Consider the following 20206-nt stretch of genomic DNA (forward strand, 5'->3'; position numbering starts at 1 on the left):
GCTTTGAATTTACACTTCTTTAGGAGTAGCTCTTTGAGCATGTGAAAAGAACTACTAAACTACTAAGAGCTAGTTCTAAAAAAATCAGAAGAGTTGGTCTTTTTAATTTCTTCAGAATTTACTTTTCCTTTTGAGTATAGATGAGCTTGTAGCTCCAGCTAAACTAGCCCCATATGATAGTTATAGCAGAGCACCACTCCCTCCTTGGTTTTTGCACATTTTGAAGATGAAAATGGATTTCTGTTTTACTCACTAAAATAATACTGTTTTAAAACTGCCTTTCACTTGTTTTCCATTTATCATTCCCATTTTTCTGACCATATCCTCTTTGCTGTCTATCTCTTCCACATTTGCTTTCATTGTTTACCCCAAGTGGTTTCATATTTCCTTTCTGTGCTCTACTGATACACCTTTGTATGGCTCTTCAGTCCTTGTGCCTCAGTCAGAATATCTTCCTCAACTTTTCACCTAGCTGTAAGCTTTTACTTTGACCTTGTTTATGTATGCTCTTTCCAGTCTTCAAGCAAAAAGGGTAGAGATCCAGTGAAGAAAAATAGCTCATAATTAATTTCAGCAGATCCATTGCTGCTAAAAGTATCTGAATTTGGAAAAGGGGGAGAAATTAGAACAGAAGTTTTCTATGTGAGTGACAAGTGACAACATAATTAGAAAGAATTAAAAATTGTTCAGTGTTATCATGTAACATCAAATACAGAATTTAGTTAAAAAATACCTGGATGGGAATTTTTAGCTTGTAATGGAAGTCAAGGTGCTAGTGTTATATCCCCCCTGTCTGTCAGTTCCAGGCCCTGGAAAGGCAGTTTTTGGCTACAATTTCCAATGTTACAAATTTTGTTAAAATTTCTTGGCTATTGACAAATACATGAACTCACTGATTACCTTCCTCTGGGATAGAACTGTAAGTAGGTTATACAGCAAAATTTCCTAATTTACCTTGCTTTTCTGTCAGATATCTTCATCGTTTGCACCTAAGAATAATAGCAGAAAGTCAGTATTATTCGTTGTTTCTTAGGAGATCTTTGACACAAAAGTTCTAATTTATTAGAATTGCTGTGGGGAAACAAAGAGTTTTCTCAATTAAAATCCAAATCTCTTCCCCCCCCCCCTTTCTTTTTTTCTTTTCTATTCCACACACCACCTTACCCCAGAACTCCTCTGGTTAATTTTGCATTTTCTGAACTGCTGAGCATATGAAGTATGAGGTCTGCTAGGGAAAGTCTTGAAGTTGTTCTGGGAAACAAGGTCTCACAGTTTTCTTCAAAATAACAAAATCCCCAAATCCCATAACTCTGTACAAATGTTGTGAGCTACTAAAAAGAAATTTTTAATTTTGTCCCCTTATTATGAAAGTTCAGTTATAGGATTAAACTTAGTGGCATACACCAACTTTGGGAAGAAAGTCATGAAAAATGTACGTGAATCCTTATAATGGAACTGTTTACTTTTCTCCAGGGATGCAAACGCAAGATACATGTGCGTTGAGTTGTGCCTTGAGGATCTGAACTATGTTTGTGGAAGAATGTGTCTCGTTAGCAAAAAGGACAGGAGCTGTATACAACTTTGAACACTGAATACTGCACCATAATAGGCAATAAAATACTCTGCCTATCCTTTCTCAACACACACTTGCTTACCTATATTTGCTGTGTGCCGTAATTGTAGTCCATTCTCATCACGTTTGTTTGTTATCATCTGTTGACACTTTTTCCTTTTATTACTGTTACTTCTTCTCATATTCATGGCAATATGTACAGATAGGGTTCATGTCCATTCTATTAACAGCAGCATAAGCTGGAAAGATGGTGCTGATGTCCTGTCGGCTTGTAGTGACATAGGACTTCATAAACACATAACAAGGCAACATGTTCATGACAGAGTAATTAGAGGTGGCAGAAAATTTTTCGGATGGTTATTTCATTCATGGAAAAAAGAAGTTCATTTATCTTTGATGTATTGAAATTGGCATTTATTTAATTCTTTCAACTACAGAGTCTGAAAGACATTCCACAGGAAAATGGATGATGAAGAGATTTGGCAATAGAATATGGGTTTTTGTCTCCATGTTGGTCACTTATCCTTGATCAGTATTGCAGCCTACCATCTGCTCAGTGATTCAGATTAAATGAATTTTGTCTATTTTCTAGTATACTGAACTGTAGTAGTATTAGTTCCCATCACAAATATATGATTGCTGTAACTGACGTGCTTCCTGGAAGTCTGCATAGACTTCCCTGGGATTCAATAGCATTAGAGCTGCTCCCTTTGGCATAGTTGTTTCAGCCCACGCCTAGTTTGAGGTACCACTGTGATTTATTCTTCTGCTAAACTTTGCTACTTAGGCTCATGGTCATTTTCTCACAGCCTGTATATTTAGGAGAGAGAAAAGCCTACTTCAGTTAGTTTTCAGACATTGGAGGAGAGATGTTTCAGAGGCTTCTTTCCCCTCATCTGTTGGAATCAAACCTTCAGACTTTTTGCAATCCTGTTTCTGAATATGTGTGCTGAGACAAAACTATTCATAACACTTCTCTGTGTCTCTTTTCCAGAAGAGAAATGTGAGATGGTTGATGAAGTGAAGGGTGGAAGTGGGTGCTAATATAGATAGAAAATTTTTCTAAGTCAGAGAAATTGGAGGGTGAGGGAGGAGAGGAGGAAGGTTTTAGACAAGTTCCTAAGTTACAGCCAAAGGCAATTCTAGTGTAAAAACTAATAGCAGTAAAGTCAAACCTGTAAAGTTCACAAATTCAGCTATGTTTTACTTCCTGACTTAAATTCCAATGAAGTGGCTTAATTTTAACCCCAGCTTTTCTGCATCCTCAAGTCTGTTGCCAGTATTAATGCTTACTAAAAGCAGCATGGCATGATTCATTTAACCCCTTAGTGCCAATCTGGATACCTGGACCACCTTGCTGTACCTTCTGCTTTCTTTGCCTTCCCATAAGGAACTGTGAGGGCAAGCTATGCCCAGTGTGTAGACTAGAGATTTGCAAAATTGCTTGCTCATTACAGCAGGCTATCTTTTCGCAACTTTCAGCAAAAGCTTTTAAAAATTTCATAAAACAGGGACATTAAAATAAATGAGCATGTTCATTTGTTTTGTTCATGTTGTCTGGCCTTGGTTTCTGTCAAACACAAACTAGGAACACTGCACGTTTTCTAAATCCACAATGATCTGTGCCTGTCTTTTCTTTTTCTTTTTATTTTAATATTGGGTTCCACAGCACACTGAAAATAAAGGCACCATATGCTAGATGAGTTTATTAGCTTAGCAATGAAAAATATGTTTGGGGTTTTTTTTTATTATTTCCAACTTGAATAATAACCTGCATGAGCAATCTAGTCTAAATAAAATGTTAACTCTACTTTAAGCAGAGGATTGGACAGGATGATATCTCAAGGTCTTCTCCAACATATGTCGTTCTATGATTCTGTGTACCTTTCTTTTCATGCTGAAGCTAGTTCCAGTTTACTAAAATGCAGTGCTTTGAATCAAAGTCAAGACACAGACATGTATTTAATATTAGCACCTATTATCTTCTCTTACTGAAAAGATATTTCGGAGGAGGATTAGCTTCTATCAGAATGGGTTACCTTTTGCAAGGTCATGAGTGGCATGTAAAACTGTAGAGAAGGTAAATCACAATTAATCTACTGTGATAAACTTAAAATTATTATAACCATGCTGTAAGTGACATGTCATCATCTCAGGTTGATTTTACCAGTTTCCCATTTGCACGTAGCTAATGTCACCACTGTTCCAAAGGACAATTTAAATTGTAAACTTGCATTTTGTGAGAGACGAAATTAACAATATTAAGCAAAAGCACAGTCTATGCTATTTAGTTTTATTTGTGCTAATTCTTTTGGTTTTGGGTATAGAATAGAATAGACTATTTCAGTTGAAAGGGACCTACAATGATCATCTAGTCCAACTGCCTGACCAATTCCGGGCTGACCAAAAGTTAAAGCATGTTATTAAGAAGCATTTGGAGAATGCCCTTAAACACTGACAGGCGTGGGGCATCGACCACCTCTTTAGGAAGCCAGTTCCAGTGTTTGACCACCCTCTCAGTCAAGAAATGCTTCCTAATGTTCATTCTAAACTTCCCCTGGTGCAGCTTTGAACCATTCCCACACGTCCTATCGCTGCATACCAGGGAGAAGAGATCAGCACCTCCATCTCCACTTTCCCTCCTCAGGAAGCTGGAGAGAGCAATGAGGTCGCCCCTCAGCCTCCTTTTCTCCAAACTAGGCAAACCCAAAGTCTATAGCTGCTCCTCATAGGATGTGCCTTCCAGACCTTTCACCAGCTTTGTTGCCCTTCTCTGGATGCATCCAAGGACCTTAACATCCTTCTTAAACTGTAGGCCCCAGAACTGCACACAGTATTCAAGGTGAGGCCACACCAACACGGAATAAAATATGCTCAATAAAACCACATACAATTTGTAAATTATTTCATTCATAAGTTTCCATATATTTCAGAAAAAGGCTTCAAAAGACAATACAATGTTTTGTTATTTCTGTGCAACATTCTATTTTGAGATGAAGATCACTGACAACCTTTGAGGGTGTTAATAAGTAGTTTGTTTGTTTACTTCTAGAGATGTTTTAATGAACAGTTAAAAATGTATTTATTCAAGAACAGGAGAATTCCTGAGAAAGTATTTTATTTTTTGAGTTTAAAAGTATGTGAAATTTGAGAGTATAGAGTGTTGTAAGCCCAGGCTCTGACAGGTGATTAGACAAACCTGAAGAACTAATATTTTCTTTTCCAACGCCTACACAAATTTCTGCATGTGTGTATCTGGGAACATGGAAAGATGCAAAACCAAAGTAACCAAATAAAGTGAAATGTGAAATAAAAATCAAAATAAAACAAGCTTCCCTTCCGTACCCCTGAAAACCTGCTGGTGATGAACTTATCCATCAATAATAATTCTAAATACTAAACATGTCATTTCTGCACAAAATTATTCTCAGTAAAGTTTACTTCCTGAATAAAAATACATTCATAAAACTCAGAATTTGCTGATCAGCTTGTAATAACTGTAATTTACATTGACACAAGACAAACCAACCAACCAACCAAAAACCAAACCAAAAATAGCTGTTCATTTGTCATTGATTCTTGAAATACATAAGTGGTATAGTTCTAATTTACATGCAATAAAACCTCTGGAGTAAAAAATTATTTATTAGTACTAAACTAATTCTCTCTGCTTTTATTTTAATGCAAATATTTGTCTCGAGGCTTGTTACCTCTTTTGGGATACAAGAAATGCCAGGTGGACTTGGGCGTGCTGCTGTATATGCAGAAAAAACCAGACCAATTTAAGAGCTCCAAAGGAATAGCTAATGAATTTACTGTCTTCTTACCTAACATCATAAGTCGCAAGTACTTCATAACCCCTATATTGGATAATGTTATATGTTCGTATCTAAAAATTACAGCTCACTAAGCTACAATTTTCCGGAAAATATATTAGAACAGCATAATTTAGCAGTTGAAAAGCATGATTAGCTCAGCTTGTAGAATAATTGGAAAATAGCCAGTTGTCTGGGGCTTAAGTTTGTGCTTTTTTTATTATTTATTTTTCAGAAACAACATGTAGCTGTTTAGGAGTGTAGTGCTTTAGCATTATGCATTTCCAAGTGCTTTTCATATCTTTAAGTTTTTAAGCTACATAAATTACTGGAAAAATTTATTTGTCAATGTGACATGTTAGTTGACCTAGCCAGTCTCCTGGTAGCACGGGAGTTTGGTACCACAGCATCTGAGCCTCATCCCTTGCTTAAGTAATTTATTTCTATATCACAAAGAAAAGCATAATTTTTGTAAAAGGCTTTAAAATTGCAAGGCTCCCAGTTCCAAGATAAAAATGAGTCTCTCAAAAATGACAGTGCCAGGTTGAGGCCTTGAGCATGTGCTGTAATTCATTTTCCATTTTATGAGCAGACTTTCTAGAAGAGAAAGGGTTGGCTATCCTGCTGAAAAAGAAATCGTTTATAAGTAAGGCTTTTAATTTTTTTTTTCTCCTCCCACTTTAGTCATCTTAAAGAGAAGACTAAGAAACCCTTCCTCCTAATGGCTGGCCTCTCTGTCATCAGGCAGTGGATGATTGTTATAGTAGCACACTAGTCTGAGAAGCTTTATTTCAATTACAAATAAATCTGTTTTGAAGTTTTGTTTTATCTGTTTTGAGTGAACTTGAGCCCACAAGCCACCCCTCACAGCTTGCAGTAGTGCCTATAATTGCTAAAATACTTAGGGGCAGCCCCATATTGTAACATTTAGCGTGTTGCATCTAGGAATTACAGGCTTTGCTGTATTTTTTGGGGAAAAATTGCACAGTGTTTTCTCGCATTTTACATGGCACCACACAGTGCCGTTAATCTCCTATTTTTTACTGGCTTGGAAAATCACCCAAAGTGCTGTAAGAAAAATTTACTTTGCCTTGTAAAATTTCTGTGTTACAGCTCCAAACCATATTAAATTCAGTAATAAACACCCTAGAAGATTCCCTAAAATCTAAAATATTTTATTTTAAAATGTTTTCTCCAAAGGGACATGGGAAGAAAGCAGACATAGACATGATAGAGACTGACAGTGTTTCGGATTAAAATAAAAGAAACAGGATTGTGACATTCAAGTATCAACACTGAAGTTAAATAATCTTTTTAAGTTTCAAAATACTCCCTCCTCAGTGGGTGGCCATATTTTTCCCTGCAGTTGTTTGTAGCTTATGTTCCTGACAAACAGAAGGCCAGAGAGGTATCCTGCCATTTTTGTTTAGTTGTGAAATTACTCAGAGTGCCACTATCAAATACACTACTGTATTCAGTAATTCATGTAGTCCTTGAAAGTCATCTCAAAATAAATATAAATAAATGACAATGTAGAAATAAGTGGAAGGTAGTAAGAACAGAAAGAAATGGGACAGCAGGGGAAAAGGGGAACATCATAGTGCAATAATGAATAGACTAATTCAACATTTATATTTCTGTAATTACTTGCTGCTTATGTTCCAGCACAGAAAGGAAATTTGCATTTCTGTTTGACAGCTTTGTCATATTGTCATTTTTTATGTCACTGGTTGATTGCTACATTTTTTTTGTCTCTCTAAATTTATACAAATTGGAAGAAAGCAGGGATGAGGTAGAACAGTCATGATGTTGAAAGAATTGTGACTGTTCTTAAGACATAGCAATTGAAATGCTATATGTTAAATTTAGGTATGATTTTTTTAGAACAGTTTATCCCTTCTTTTAGTAATCAATTCCTTTAAAAATATATATATATATATTTAGTAATACTTCTTTTGGGAATGATAAATAAATGCCTACACATATAGAAATCTTCAATTTTTTAAGACATTTTCTGAATGAGTCAATTTAATTAGATGAGCAAAACTGTTAGATATTTCATTTGGGGAGGCTAAACCCCTTGGCTGTTAGTACTCCTCCTAGGAAGAATTTTTTAATGAAAAGGGGGTATTTCAGTTAAACTCCCATCTTAATAAAGTATAAATGACATTGAATACTTGAGAAGGTTCTCCCGAAGTCAAGTTAAGCCAAGCAATAGCCACTGCTACTTTTTTGTCGTGTATTCCCTTTGTCTATGGAGTCTGACACAGACACTACAATTCTTCTTTCCACTTGAAATCCCTTGATGGTTAAAACTGATCCAAGCGCAAAGTTTGGATTTGGTTCTGAAATTTGCAAAATGTCAGAAGTTGTTGTCATTTTTATTTCCAGTTTACAAGCAATTCACTTGTAGGGGATGGGAGGGGTGGGTTTCCCTCTCCAATGTGGAAAGTCATGTTTATTGACTTCAGAACCACGAGCCCTATTTTTTTTAAGGTTTGGTTATCCGGTATATCTGGAGCATTAACACCTCCAGGCTGAATGTCAGGATTTCCGAACTACAGAAATTTCAATAGCTGACATCTACTGAGCTTGTATTTCTTCTGAGGTTGGCCACATGCCATAAGTTTTGCATCCATAGATATACTTTTCAGTCCCCTTAGGACATATGTTTGGCTGCATGCCAAATGTAACAGAATTAATTGTAAAATGGAGTATTTTCATTTAAATACAACGTATCCATCTAACTAGTTGGTAAATTACGCTGGAGCAGATATTTAAACACATAACCCCTCACTAACCTCCTTTAGGGATTTCATCTTCTGTATCTTGTTTCTAACTTCCTGTAGACAGGAAAAGGGGAGCCCTAAACTTCTCACTTTACTCAACATAAATTTAAAGCTTGTTGTAGAAAACATCACTGACACAGGATGAACTACTTTCATGAAAGAAAGAGATCTTTTTGTTTTGCTACATGGTTGAATATAGCCACCAGTCACCTGTTATTACTCTGCATGTAGTAATTTTGTCAGTAATCATAGAAAAATGCATGATATAGGCCAAATTTAGCTGAGAAGAAATTCGTAGGACTCAGTGAAAACAGTATGTGGAGATAGTGGATTTATATTCTACTGACTGGCCAGTGAAATATGAGTACATATTAATACACTACTTTATCAGAAAATATAAAAAGTGGCTTAAGACTGAATGGAAAAGAAAGTGCCTAACATGGAAATTTACTTAACATTTCATTACATATTCTTGATATAAAATAATCTAAATCTTAATGGCCGGGGTGAACTTTTCAATATGGGTCTAGACAGTAAATAAATCACAAGGTGTCAAACGAAATCTGTTCCTTAAAAGTTTACTTAAGACTGTACCCAATCTTTCTTGGTTTTAAGAATGACGTAATGAGGTGAATTCCTTTTAGACTTAAAGTTGCCCAAAAAGAAAGAGTAAAAAATGAGTGTATCTTTAAAACAAACAAACAAACAAAACAACCAAAAAAAACTTCAAGGAAAAAAAATAATCCTGTACCTGTATTTCTTTCCCATATCATTTTGAATGCTTTAATAAAACAGAATGCTTTTTGTGATATGAGACCCATAAAACAAGAAAATGGATGTCAAATAGCTCTAGGATATTATTGCTTAATCAGATACATACTGCTTTGCTTGAAGAAAATATCACCTTAATAGGCTCTGAATTATGCCCCAAGCCAGTAAAGTTATGAGCTGTGCTTTAGATTCCTAGACATATGTATAAGCAGTGGTGTCACATTCAAAAATACTTAAGCTCCAGTGGATTCTGACCAAAGTCAATGGGCAATGCTTAAATCTCAGTTCTCTGATTATCATGCCATTAATTATCCCCGTAGATGTAGACTCAAGAACCCAGTTTATGTTATTATCCTCCGAAATAACCTTGGCTCATAGAAAAATTACACCAACTTCAGTAGAATCTCAGTCAGGCTAGTAGATGGATTTTTAGTCCACCTGTGGTTGAAGGAGGACTAACATGATATATTTAGATGGAAATGAACCACTTAAGGTGCAAATAGAGGATTGAACTAAAACAAGATGTTGCATTTTATTGATCCTACCAAGGCTTATTTCTAAAAGTAATTAGATTACACAAGGAGTATGTATAGACTCACCTGCGTGTGAGGACCCTGGTACAGTGAAATGACTGGGAAGGAGAGTCACGATCTCAGGGTCAAGGGTATGTGAATGCATCACATTGGACAATAATGAGAATGTTGCCTCACATTTACTATGAGGTAAAGATTAGTATGTGGTGAATTATGGTGGATTAGTAGATACAGATTTATACCCTCATTTCCCCCGAAGTAATCCAATTCTTGTTCCCATATACTGAGATTAATATATTATACCAAAGAGGAATAATATTCTCATGTTCTTGAAGTTGTTAGAGAGCCAAAACTTGAGAGGATCAGTACTAGTAACAGTATTGTTTCTCACTGTGATCATCTAAGGATATGAGAGCAGAAAACTTTGTTTGAAAAGATAGCATCTTTTACAAGCCCACTGATATTAGTTGGGCAAAGAAGGGCTTTGCATGACTGTAAACTCCTCCCCCCATGACTATTTGTTTTTCTAATGAAATATATAGTGCTTCTCACTACAAATCACTTCTCATTACAAATCTTGCCTTGTGTGGGTGTTTTTCTGGACCAGATGTTAACCTTTAGAAGTCATTGCTTCTCTGCCATGTTCAGTTGTTTTTGTTTCATTATTATAAAGATGAGATGAAGAGGCAAGATTTATCTCTTTGCTGCACAGGAAGTATAAAGACTGAGATAAATTTTGGACCTTTGATGTGAATAATGCAAATCCCATGTATTTCAGTGTGACTAGCATTTCACATACAAATTATAGTGTAAGATATTCACACTGTAATTCAGAGTGAAGAAGGAAGAGTTGCAGAAATAACAGCAAAATGAGGGGAAAAGAAGAATCCATCCATTTAGCTACTAAATACTTGATATTAAAGTCATTTCTTAAGTCCTAATATTTAGACGAGGAATGAGGAGCTTGCATATGTCAGTGACCTCATTGTTAGATGCAACTCTCTAGTTCCTGTTTCTTTAGTTCAGGTAACTAAAAACATTTTGACTTTATCACTAATTTGCTCAGTTATGCACCATGTAAATTGTGGTTTGCCAGTCCCATGACAACTTTTGTAAGGCAAAAGGAACTGGTTATGAAACCGATATGTAGGTCTGCAGTAACTTAAAGAAACATGAAATGAAGTCACAAGTTCAGTTCAGACCTTTTTACTATCCTTGCGTAGTCTCTTTGTGACTTTAAAATGTCCTAGAGAGGAAGAAGGAAATATGTAAAATAATAATTCTTTCTGTATTCAGTGTCCGCAGTTTAATCAATCTTCCATTAAAAAATCTCTTCATAATTCAATTCCTTTTATTAAAAAATGTGAATGCTTGCCAAAAAAAATCGAGCAGATGTGGGGAATGACAGTCAACTGCATTTGTGACACAAATTGAGTTCTTATGCAATCACATTATTACCAGTTAAAGCTGGTAAAATTATATTGAAGAGTGAAGTCTCTGCTCTGCTGATTAAAACCCTTGCACACTTCGAAGATAATGAATATATGAAATATAAAGTTGGTTTAAATTGCAGAGGCCACCTAATTTGTTGAACCACCTTACTGGTTGCCACTGTGTCATCATAGTTTCCACAAGAGGGTTATTCAGAGTTGCTCAGCTGTATTAATCTTTTCCAATTTTACTAGCATCTCAGGATCTCTGGGCCTCCAGCAGCCTGAAATACAACAGCTGCCTTAACGTAAATTTGGCACAGTTTGCCAGCAGAGTCGGGAAAAAAATGGGGTGCATATAAAACCAGTAGTTTTGTCCTCAGTTTTTTAATAATTTAAGGATAAATACAGGGTCTTCTACTAATGCATCAACTGCCCTTAGCTAGCTCTCTTTTGTTTGTTGTGGTGATCATAACAGTCTTCTGTAGGAAAGCCCAGTTAAGCAGTATGTCTGACCGTATTAGCACAGTCGGATCCATTGTCCTGGTCTCTAGGGAAGAAGCAACCAACCAGACAAAAACCACCTTGCAGTCAACTTCTACAGAGAACTGGTCTTAAAAATCAAGCTCCTGAATTCATATTTAAACACTTAACTCTTTGGCTTCCAAAACTGCAAGCAACCAGCCATTCTGATTTGAAGTCTGCATGATTTGTGGAGAGTGGAGTTTTTCTGAAAGCCAGGACAACTGGCGTGCTAGGTTATGAGTCATGTGTCAGTTACATTCACTTTTTTCCTTTTATTCGCTAGTGTTGCTGAAAGGTGGTAATCATGGGAAATTCATATTTATTTAGGCACAGGGAAAAAAAATCAAGTTTTCTTTATTAATGGAAAACTGTTGAAAGTTTGTCCTCATTATAGGCATTAGAGTAAGGTCCAGGTCCAGTAAGGAGAATATCAGCACAGTCTTCCAAATCAATTATTGAAGTGTCTTCATTGTGTTTTTTTCCCCCCAGCAATGAGATTGCCATTCAGTGTTTTATGATTCTGTCTCATTGGTTTCGGCACTGAAAAGCCGTAAATATGCCAGTGAGTCTTTGCAGAGGATCTCCATTAGGGCTTGGGCTAGGACCACCCACTCATTTCTCCTGAGCAAACCGGTAGCTGTCAGATAGCACCTTTTCATTAGCTACGGACCTGGACTGGATGTGAACTGGTGACCAACAGGTGAAAAGTATTTTGTGTCCCATTATTAATCCTTAGAGTCATTGAGTCTTTCCATTAAAATCTTATGAATAACTTTTTTATCCTTCAAATAAGTCTGCTAGCATGCAGTTGTAAACTTATATTTTTTGCTTTGTAAAATTGCCAAAGTATGGGGTTGTGCATACACAACTGCACACCCTGCTGCAAGAAATTGGGAGGTTTCCAGTGGCTCTCAATGCCTGCATTTGTATGGGTTAGTACACATAACGACGAACATGCACACAAAATGCCTTCCTGCACCTAAACGGTGTTTTTCAGCTGTTTAAACAATTATTTGGATTTTCTTTAAAAGTTAGAATTTTATTCCCTAATGCCATGTGTTTTATTTAACACTGAACACATACAGTGGGGAAGGGGCAATGACGGGGATTGCCATCTTAATCGAACTGCATGGTGTGTATGTTCTGTTACGGTAGTTAAGGTGTACATTGGACAGTTGAAAAAAGTTGATAAATGCTAAATTTTAATTGTGAAACAGCCTGATTTTGTCAAGTGTTTGGATTTTATAACACTTGACACAAAAATAAGGTGTATTAAATCTGTGTTGAGGTATTGACATTTTAGCAGCAGACAGATGGCACCAAGGGGAAATTTTAGATGGCGTGATGCAAGGTTCTTCAGAATGCTGTTCTGCAAGAAAATGCTTTCATTCTTTTCTTGCTTTTTGATAAATGTGTATATATGAAAATGATGGCCAACATGAACAAATGTAGCTGTGCTGATGGCTTGTGGTCAGATCATTTTATGTCTTGGGTAATAAAATGAAAGATTTTTCTCCCCTTTATCTGTTAATGAGTATTTAAGCCTGTTAATAGCACAGTCATTCCTTTGATGCTGTGTATGCTGGCACCTGTCATCATTATGTACTCCAGATCTCCTGACTGGCCTGAACTTGAGTGCAACATGCCATTTGGAAAATGCCAAAAACAGTAGACCAGTCATGTATTTTTGGTGATCCCAGTAAATGAAAATTAATCATGTTTGACAAATGTTTGTGGCATTATAGTCATAGTTCTGTAGGCAGAAGCTACGCATTTTGTGACCCTCTTCAATGAACTGTCCTTTTACGTTCTGGAAATAGACACAGAGACAGCGTGCAACTAACTAAAACTAATGATGTTAGTCTGTTAAAAAAAGCAATGATGCAAAATCTCTAGAAGTTAATTCTGTCAGTATTAGTGTTACATACGATTGGTGCCTGTCATTTTGAAGCCTCAAGGCTGGGCTTACATACGTCGTGGTAACTTTTGCTGGACTAAGAATGCAAACCTTGGAGTCAAATGTGCAAAATCTAGTGTTTAATTATCACCCTCCCTGCCCCACCATCACCCCAATTGTCTTAATTTGAATAATTATTTTATACTGACCCAAATTTACATTGTGTTTTCAATTAGAAATTATTTTCTTCTTCACTTTTTCTTCTCAACTATGGTTGTATGCTATTTAAAAAAAGAAATTGCATATAATCTGTAGATGTGTCTTTACTGCACTAGTAGATGAGGAATAATCAGTCTGTGCTACATGTCTTTTTTTGGTTTTTTGTTTTTTTTTGTTTTTTTGTTTGTTTGTTTGTTTTTTAAAGGGATGAAAGGCACTGTAGTATAAGATAGTGTACTCTATCACGTAGTTGCATCATTGAGTTGACAGGAGTCTTGTGCCATGTGGATATGGCTTTAAGGTGTATGGATTTACCAAAGAAAGTTTACTAAATAATAAGGCTAAACACTTACCTCCCATGAACATTCATTTTGTGAAACTGGAATATTGTAAATGAAAAGCCTGCTTGTATCTTTGCCAGGATGATCTCTTGGAAATATGGCCTTTATGTTGGTTTTGGTGGAAGCTGGTCTTGATATAGTTCTTGGTGTGTTGCACAACTTCTTTCTCTCTCTTTATTTTATTGTCTCTAAGGCCCTTGAGGGAAATACTGATAATCTGGAGCAGCTGTAATCATGAACAGACCTCGTTATTATTCCTATGTTAACTTGTGGGATAGTGCAGGATGTGTGCAATGTCTGTTTCCAGACCACAAAACTTGAGAAAGCCTATATGCTTCTATCTGTGAAATAACACTCAAGGCAACCTTGAAAGGTGTAGACCACAATGCCTTTCTTCCACTGTGGTTAAGCTTAACTGTTCTTTGTTCTGGAGGCCTTCTATTTTATAACACAAACCGCAGCAACTAATTTCATGAGGATAGAGATAAACAGGTCACAGGTAGCTTACTGAATAGCTGATGGCAATTTGTGCTTGAGTATCAGGCTAGGCTAATCCAATATGGCTGTTTTCTTCATAAAAAGAGTCATGACCACTAATGGATCCGCTCTGGCACTTGTGTACCATAATGCAACTTCAGTGGCTTGATAATTTCAGCGATAAGAAAATCTGTGGTTTAGAACATGTGTGTTCTTTTTACCATCATTTCTGTTCATTTTTTTCTGTCCATTTTGTCATACCATTGGCCATTGTCTTTAAAAACTACCTTTTCTATTTCAGTTATGTTTTATGGTTGACAGAATTAATTTCCCACATTAAAATCCAAAATTTTTTCTATTTATATACCTTTGTTTTTGGTGACTTTATTGTTGGCTGTGTATATAGTGTTACTTAGGACACGAGGAAATGGAGTGAAGCTGCATCAGGGGAAGTTCAGATTGGGCATTAGGAAAGGTTCTTCACTGAGAGGGTGGTCGGTCACTGGAACAGTCTCCCCAGGGAAGTGGTCACAGCATCAAGCCTGTCAGACTTCAAGGAGCGTCTGGACAACACTCTTAATCATATGGTTTAGGTTTAGGTAGTCCTGCAAGGAGCAGGAAGTTGGACTCAATGATCCTTATGGGTCCCTTCCAACTTGAGATATTTTGTGATTCTATGATTTCATAAAACCAGAATGTTTTTTCCCTTCTCCCCTACCCCCTCTTTTTTTTTTAAGAGCATGGCTAAAACTCCTTCCTACCTTCCCTTCTGATTTTGGCTTGGGTCTGTGTAATGCTCATCCTGATGCCTGTCCAGAAAAGTAGTGTGGAGCTTGATGTTCATCCACAGCCCTTTACAATATTTTTTGCAGTACATTTCTACCACTTCCTTACTTCTTGGACATTGACGATGTTGGACACATTTCTTCCTCAGTCTGGAGATCTGCAGCATAAAGTAGCTGACCACAAAGCTTACTGTAACACTTAAACATTCATATTTACTTAAGTCTAGTGATAATAGTAGTTGTTTTTCTCTAGTGCCTGGATTTGGAAATAGTAACTGTACATGATTGCTCCATGGTGACACGCTGTTAAAATAATTTTTCCCTCCTTCTTTTTTTTTCTTTTTTAAGGGACGCAAGAGTGAGGCAGAGAAGTACTTTGTGAAGGCTATTCAGCTGGATCCTACCAAAGGAAACTGCTACATGCATTATGGTACGTTTCAGATAGATAGGGTTTCCACACGTATTCCAGGATTGCTGTTAATCTCTCTGAGTGACTAAGGATTTGAAAAGTGCTACTGGCAAAATACCTTCTTTAAAGGGAAAGAAACTAATCTACCATGTATAACTTCATCTCCATTTCAATTTGTTAATCACTGCAGAGGGAGAGGTGAAGATTTTCATATTTTGCACAGCTTTCCTCCTGTGAGGGGTATTTCAGTATTGCTGCCTCTCTGGGAAATTAAAAAGGTGACTATTGCCATATGTCGAAGTTTCATGGCCTGGAATATTATTATTAACAGTTTTGGCCTAACTTCACTGGCTGCTGGTGGGTGGGCAACTACAAGTTATACTTTAGTGTGTGTGAGTTCTATATATCGAAGTGTCTGCTTTTTGTTGAAGACTTATGGGCCTTACATCTACCTCCTTCCCAGCATCTTCATGGCTTGAAATGGATAAGTATTACTAAAGGTTTTGACAAGTTGGCTATATCATTGTCATACTAAGCCATGCATGTGCTTAAAGCACACAGTTAATTTGAAGGTATCTTTGTAACTTTGGACTGTTTTTGCTAGATATGCAGAAGAATATTTCCAGATGTGATTAGTCCCAAGGAACCAAAAATATTTAACTTTATGGACTAATTCTTACTGTATTTTAAAGCTGATAATAGACAAATCTAAAGATGCAAGATGTGTAGTCCCAATTGGAAAATATAGAAAGAAATAATAAATTCATCTTAGTTAAGGAAGAAGGTAGGGAACCGCAGGCATACTATATAGACCTTTGTATATTGTTTTAATTTCCTCTTCTGATTCTAACTGGTAAATGTAAAATAAATGAAAATGAGTGGCCAAAAGGGAAAATTGATCTTGCATAATAACAGTGTTTTTACTTTGTGTGATTCCTTTGTCTGAATTGCTCACACGTTGTATTTCTGTTTGGTCCTATGCAGTGTAAAATTATGTATGTTAGGCTCCCAGAATCGATGCATACATTGTTACTTAGAACATGTCATGGTATTTAGATGAACGTAGCTCAGTGCTGCATTATTTTGCATTATGGATCATTGCAGTTAGTGACCTTGTCTTCTATTTATGCCTGTGCAGGTAAATCTGATAGGGGTATTTGTGCACATAAGCTCCATTATTTCAATTCGACATAAGTATAGTTGATATCTCAAGATAATGAGGAAAAGTTGCAGCAGATTGTTTCTTGAAATCCTACTCAAGCCCCTTCCAGCCTTTATTATTAAGAAATCTATTTTATTAGGAAATCTATTCGCATACAAATTCAAAGGTAGGTCTCAACAATCCTTCCCAGCAACTGAAGTTATGATTGTGTATATTTTATTACAGGTCTAGACTTTTTTCTTTTTCTCTCTCATTACTTCATTGACTTGTCTGTCTTTTCCTGCAATATTCCCTCTGTGTCATTTTCAAGTGCTATATAAACTAAAAGCAAGGTTATTAAAATCATCATTCATCTCTCATGTGTTGACTTCTTCATCACTAGACTACAATATTAAAAGTGTGTTGTTTCCTAATTAAGATTACTCCCCAAAAACTTTAGCAAATTTTTCCATTATTGTGTCATGGGTTCAAAAAGTGGTTTCTGTCCTTGTGCAGAGGTCATTGTTGCAACATAAGTGAGATTCTGCTCTGCAGCTTAGGAGCGAAGGGCAAAATTTAGTTAGTGTTTGGAATACCAGCATAGTAAAATGCGATGCTGAAGGACTGTAGATACAAGAAGGTTCGCTATATCAGTCACTAGTTCTCTGTCGTGGAGTGTTCTACACAGAGAGCTCTACTGAATGCAGGTGAAACCTTTTCTTTTGATTGTATAAATTCTGATCACCTCACCAAATTCAGTGGTGTTACTCGATGTTTATATCAAAGTAGCTACGAGAAAGATATGATTTACTTCTGCTTGGCTTATGTGTCTGTGTAGTACAAGTGATCTCAAAACCTTGTCACTTTGGGCACAGGACTTTGTAAAACTTGAAATGAATTATCCTTGCTTTTCTTTCTTTCCCTTTTCCCTTTCTTTTCTTTCTCCCTATCTTTCCCTTTTCCCTTCCACCTATTTCTTGTATTGAGTCTGTAGTGCATGTTACCGGGGACACTCCAAATATTACACAGGAATCCCTTGTGGACACTTTAAGCTATATCTCTACATCTCATTAATTTGTTTTAGCACCTTGTCACAGGTACAGTCTACATCCAGTATGCCAAGTGTTAAACTATGGGGAAATACATCCGTATTTTGCATGTAAATCTTAGAGATTACTTTTTTCTCAGCATGAAGATGTTGGAACAGAGAATAAAATAGTTTGCATCAGCCCTAAAAAACCACATACTTCACGGAACAGCCAAATGAAAGAGTGGTCAGTTGGGACACAACAGTGTGTTGACGGAGTAGCAGGAATAAATGGACTGAAGATTTTCTTCCAAGTGCACATGGATGTACACACTTATAATTTGTGCTCCCAGGATGTGCAAATGTTCTTTTTGACTTCTAACCTTTTGGTCTTTTTTTGGAGCTATCAGGAAAAAACTGTAAATATACTGTATCATTTAAGAGGCTTACACTTGTATTATAATGTGCTTTAATTCAGGCCTTAAGCCAAAGCTATTCTTAGATATGATTTGGTGCAGGAGTCAGCTTAGTTGATCACATGAAAATTTGGAGAGAGGTGAGCAGTTTCATGTTGGTCCTTGGATAATACCATCACAGCACATTTCTCTGATCAAGCTGGTGTTATAATTAGTTTTGTATAGGTAATTTGCTGGTTTTGGATGTCAGTGGTTTTAGGTTTAAAGGAGTATTTCTCAAACTCATTACGCTTGGAGATGTCTGAAGGGAGAACTAGTGGAAAAGCTGAAGAGACATAAATCCCTGCACACTGCAGACATGATGTCACTTCATTGAACGTAAGGGGAAGTGGCTTTCACTCTAGTCACCAGAGAGGGTGGCAGTCCCCTCTCAGGCTGAAATGCAGGCAGCTGCTCATCTGCCCACATTTTCTCCTTCTTTTCCCCTTTTCTCCTTCTTTTCCCCTTTTCTCCTTCTTTTCCCCTTTTCTCCTTCTTTTCCCCTTTTCTCCTTCTTTTCCCCTTTTCTCCTTCTTCCCCCCTTTTCTCCTTCTTCCCCCCTTTTCTCCTTCTTTTCCCCTTTTTCCTTTCTCACATGTCATTTATCTGAACATCTGAACTTTGTGCAAAACTGTTGTCTTAGGAATATGTGAGTCTTGATGGGTGATCTGATACAAGCTACTCAGATAGACGTTACACTACCAGAAACACCTAACAGATGAAAGAGAGGAAATGCATATGAATCAAGAAGAAAAAATGGCAGAGGAAAGAATGCAGAAGCACCAGTACAATTTTTTATTTTAAATTCTCTGGCAATAAAAATATTATTTTTTGCACAACCTACAAGTTTTTAAACTAAAACACTGGAGAAGATTATTTCAGATACTAGATTTGAATGCTCCTATAAAGTTTGAGGCTTTTAATTGGGTATTTTTAATACACATTTTTTAAAGAAGACTTAAATTGAACAGTTTGGACTAAAACAAGTTGGACTTAATAAATGCTTATTTATTTTTGAATTTCCATCTTTGTTTTCTCTGGGCAAGTTTTCTTTAAAATATCTTACCCACATCTACTCAGGATATTGGCTCACATGCATCCCACTTTACTTCGAACATTAACTCAAGTACGCCATTTTGGATCCTGCAGGACCTTGGTGGCTTCTGTCATCAATAGATTGATGACATAATTGAAATGGTCTCCATTGACCATAGAGGGGACTCTATCTAACCTAGTTGCCTCAATTAAATGCCTATGGTCAGGTGGGATGAATCCATGTGTCAGTCTGAGAAACCACAGAGAGATGCCTATGAACTAATCAAGACCAAAGGAATTTTCATATAAATATTATAAGAACATGTTGGCATTTAAAGAAGTCAGTAAGTCAAATGTCGTAATAAATGATGTGCCAAACATCATAGGAATGTTCAGCCAGGTCAGACCATGCCATTATGGCCCAGGGATGATTTAGTTTTGGATAGAGTATTGACCACCCACAAAGGAAGCAAAGATATATTTCTGTGTGCACTGAGCCTATCTCAGGAGAAGTGGAAGAACGAGTCTGTATAAAATTTGTCAGTGCACAGAGATGAGATGAATTTCAAACAGTGAAATACTTAAATGCTCATCTGTTTGAAAAGAAACAAATTCTTCAGTATCTTTTCATTGAGATGGCTAGTAAGATGCAGTGTAATCGAGTTGTTGAAGGCTTTCTGTATTAGCTTTCACTTAAACAAACAAGCAAACAAAACCCCCCATAAATCTACAGTGAAATTTAAGTCATGCAAACATTTTACCTCCAAAACTGTCTTATTTCCTTTATAATTTGCTGTTTAAAAGCAGAAACAAAAAAACCCCACCACTAAAGCAGATTTCATTTTACTTGTTTGTGAAAAATAGGTTTTGCTACCATGCCTCTTAAAGTTCATATAGTGGCCTCTCTCCAACATAATGAAAATGGAGTGGGGAAAAAAAGAGAGAGAGAAGGGAGGAGTGAGGTTTCAAGATAAATGTGTGTAC

General features: G+C 36.5%; 1 protein-coding gene across 1 annotated transcript in view; it reads left to right on the plus strand.

Moving 5' to 3' along the window:
- The window catches only part of TMTC2 (transmembrane O-mannosyltransferase targeting cadherins 2), a 257259-nt gene that overhangs the window by 194664 nt on the left and 42389 nt on the right, over window positions 1-20206 (plus strand). Inside the window, exon 9 of the mRNA XM_059816783.1 lies at window positions 15504-15585. Within this exon, the coding sequence (XP_059672766.1) occupies window positions 15504-15585 (82 nt within the window). The remainder of the gene's footprint in view (window positions 1-15503; window positions 15586-20206) is intronic.

This window comes from Gavia stellata, chromosome 4 (genome assembly GCF_030936135.1).
Source record: "Gavia stellata isolate bGavSte3 chromosome 4, bGavSte3.hap2, whole genome shotgun sequence".
NCBI lineage: Eukaryota > Metazoa > Chordata > Aves > Gaviiformes > Gaviidae > Gavia > Gavia stellata.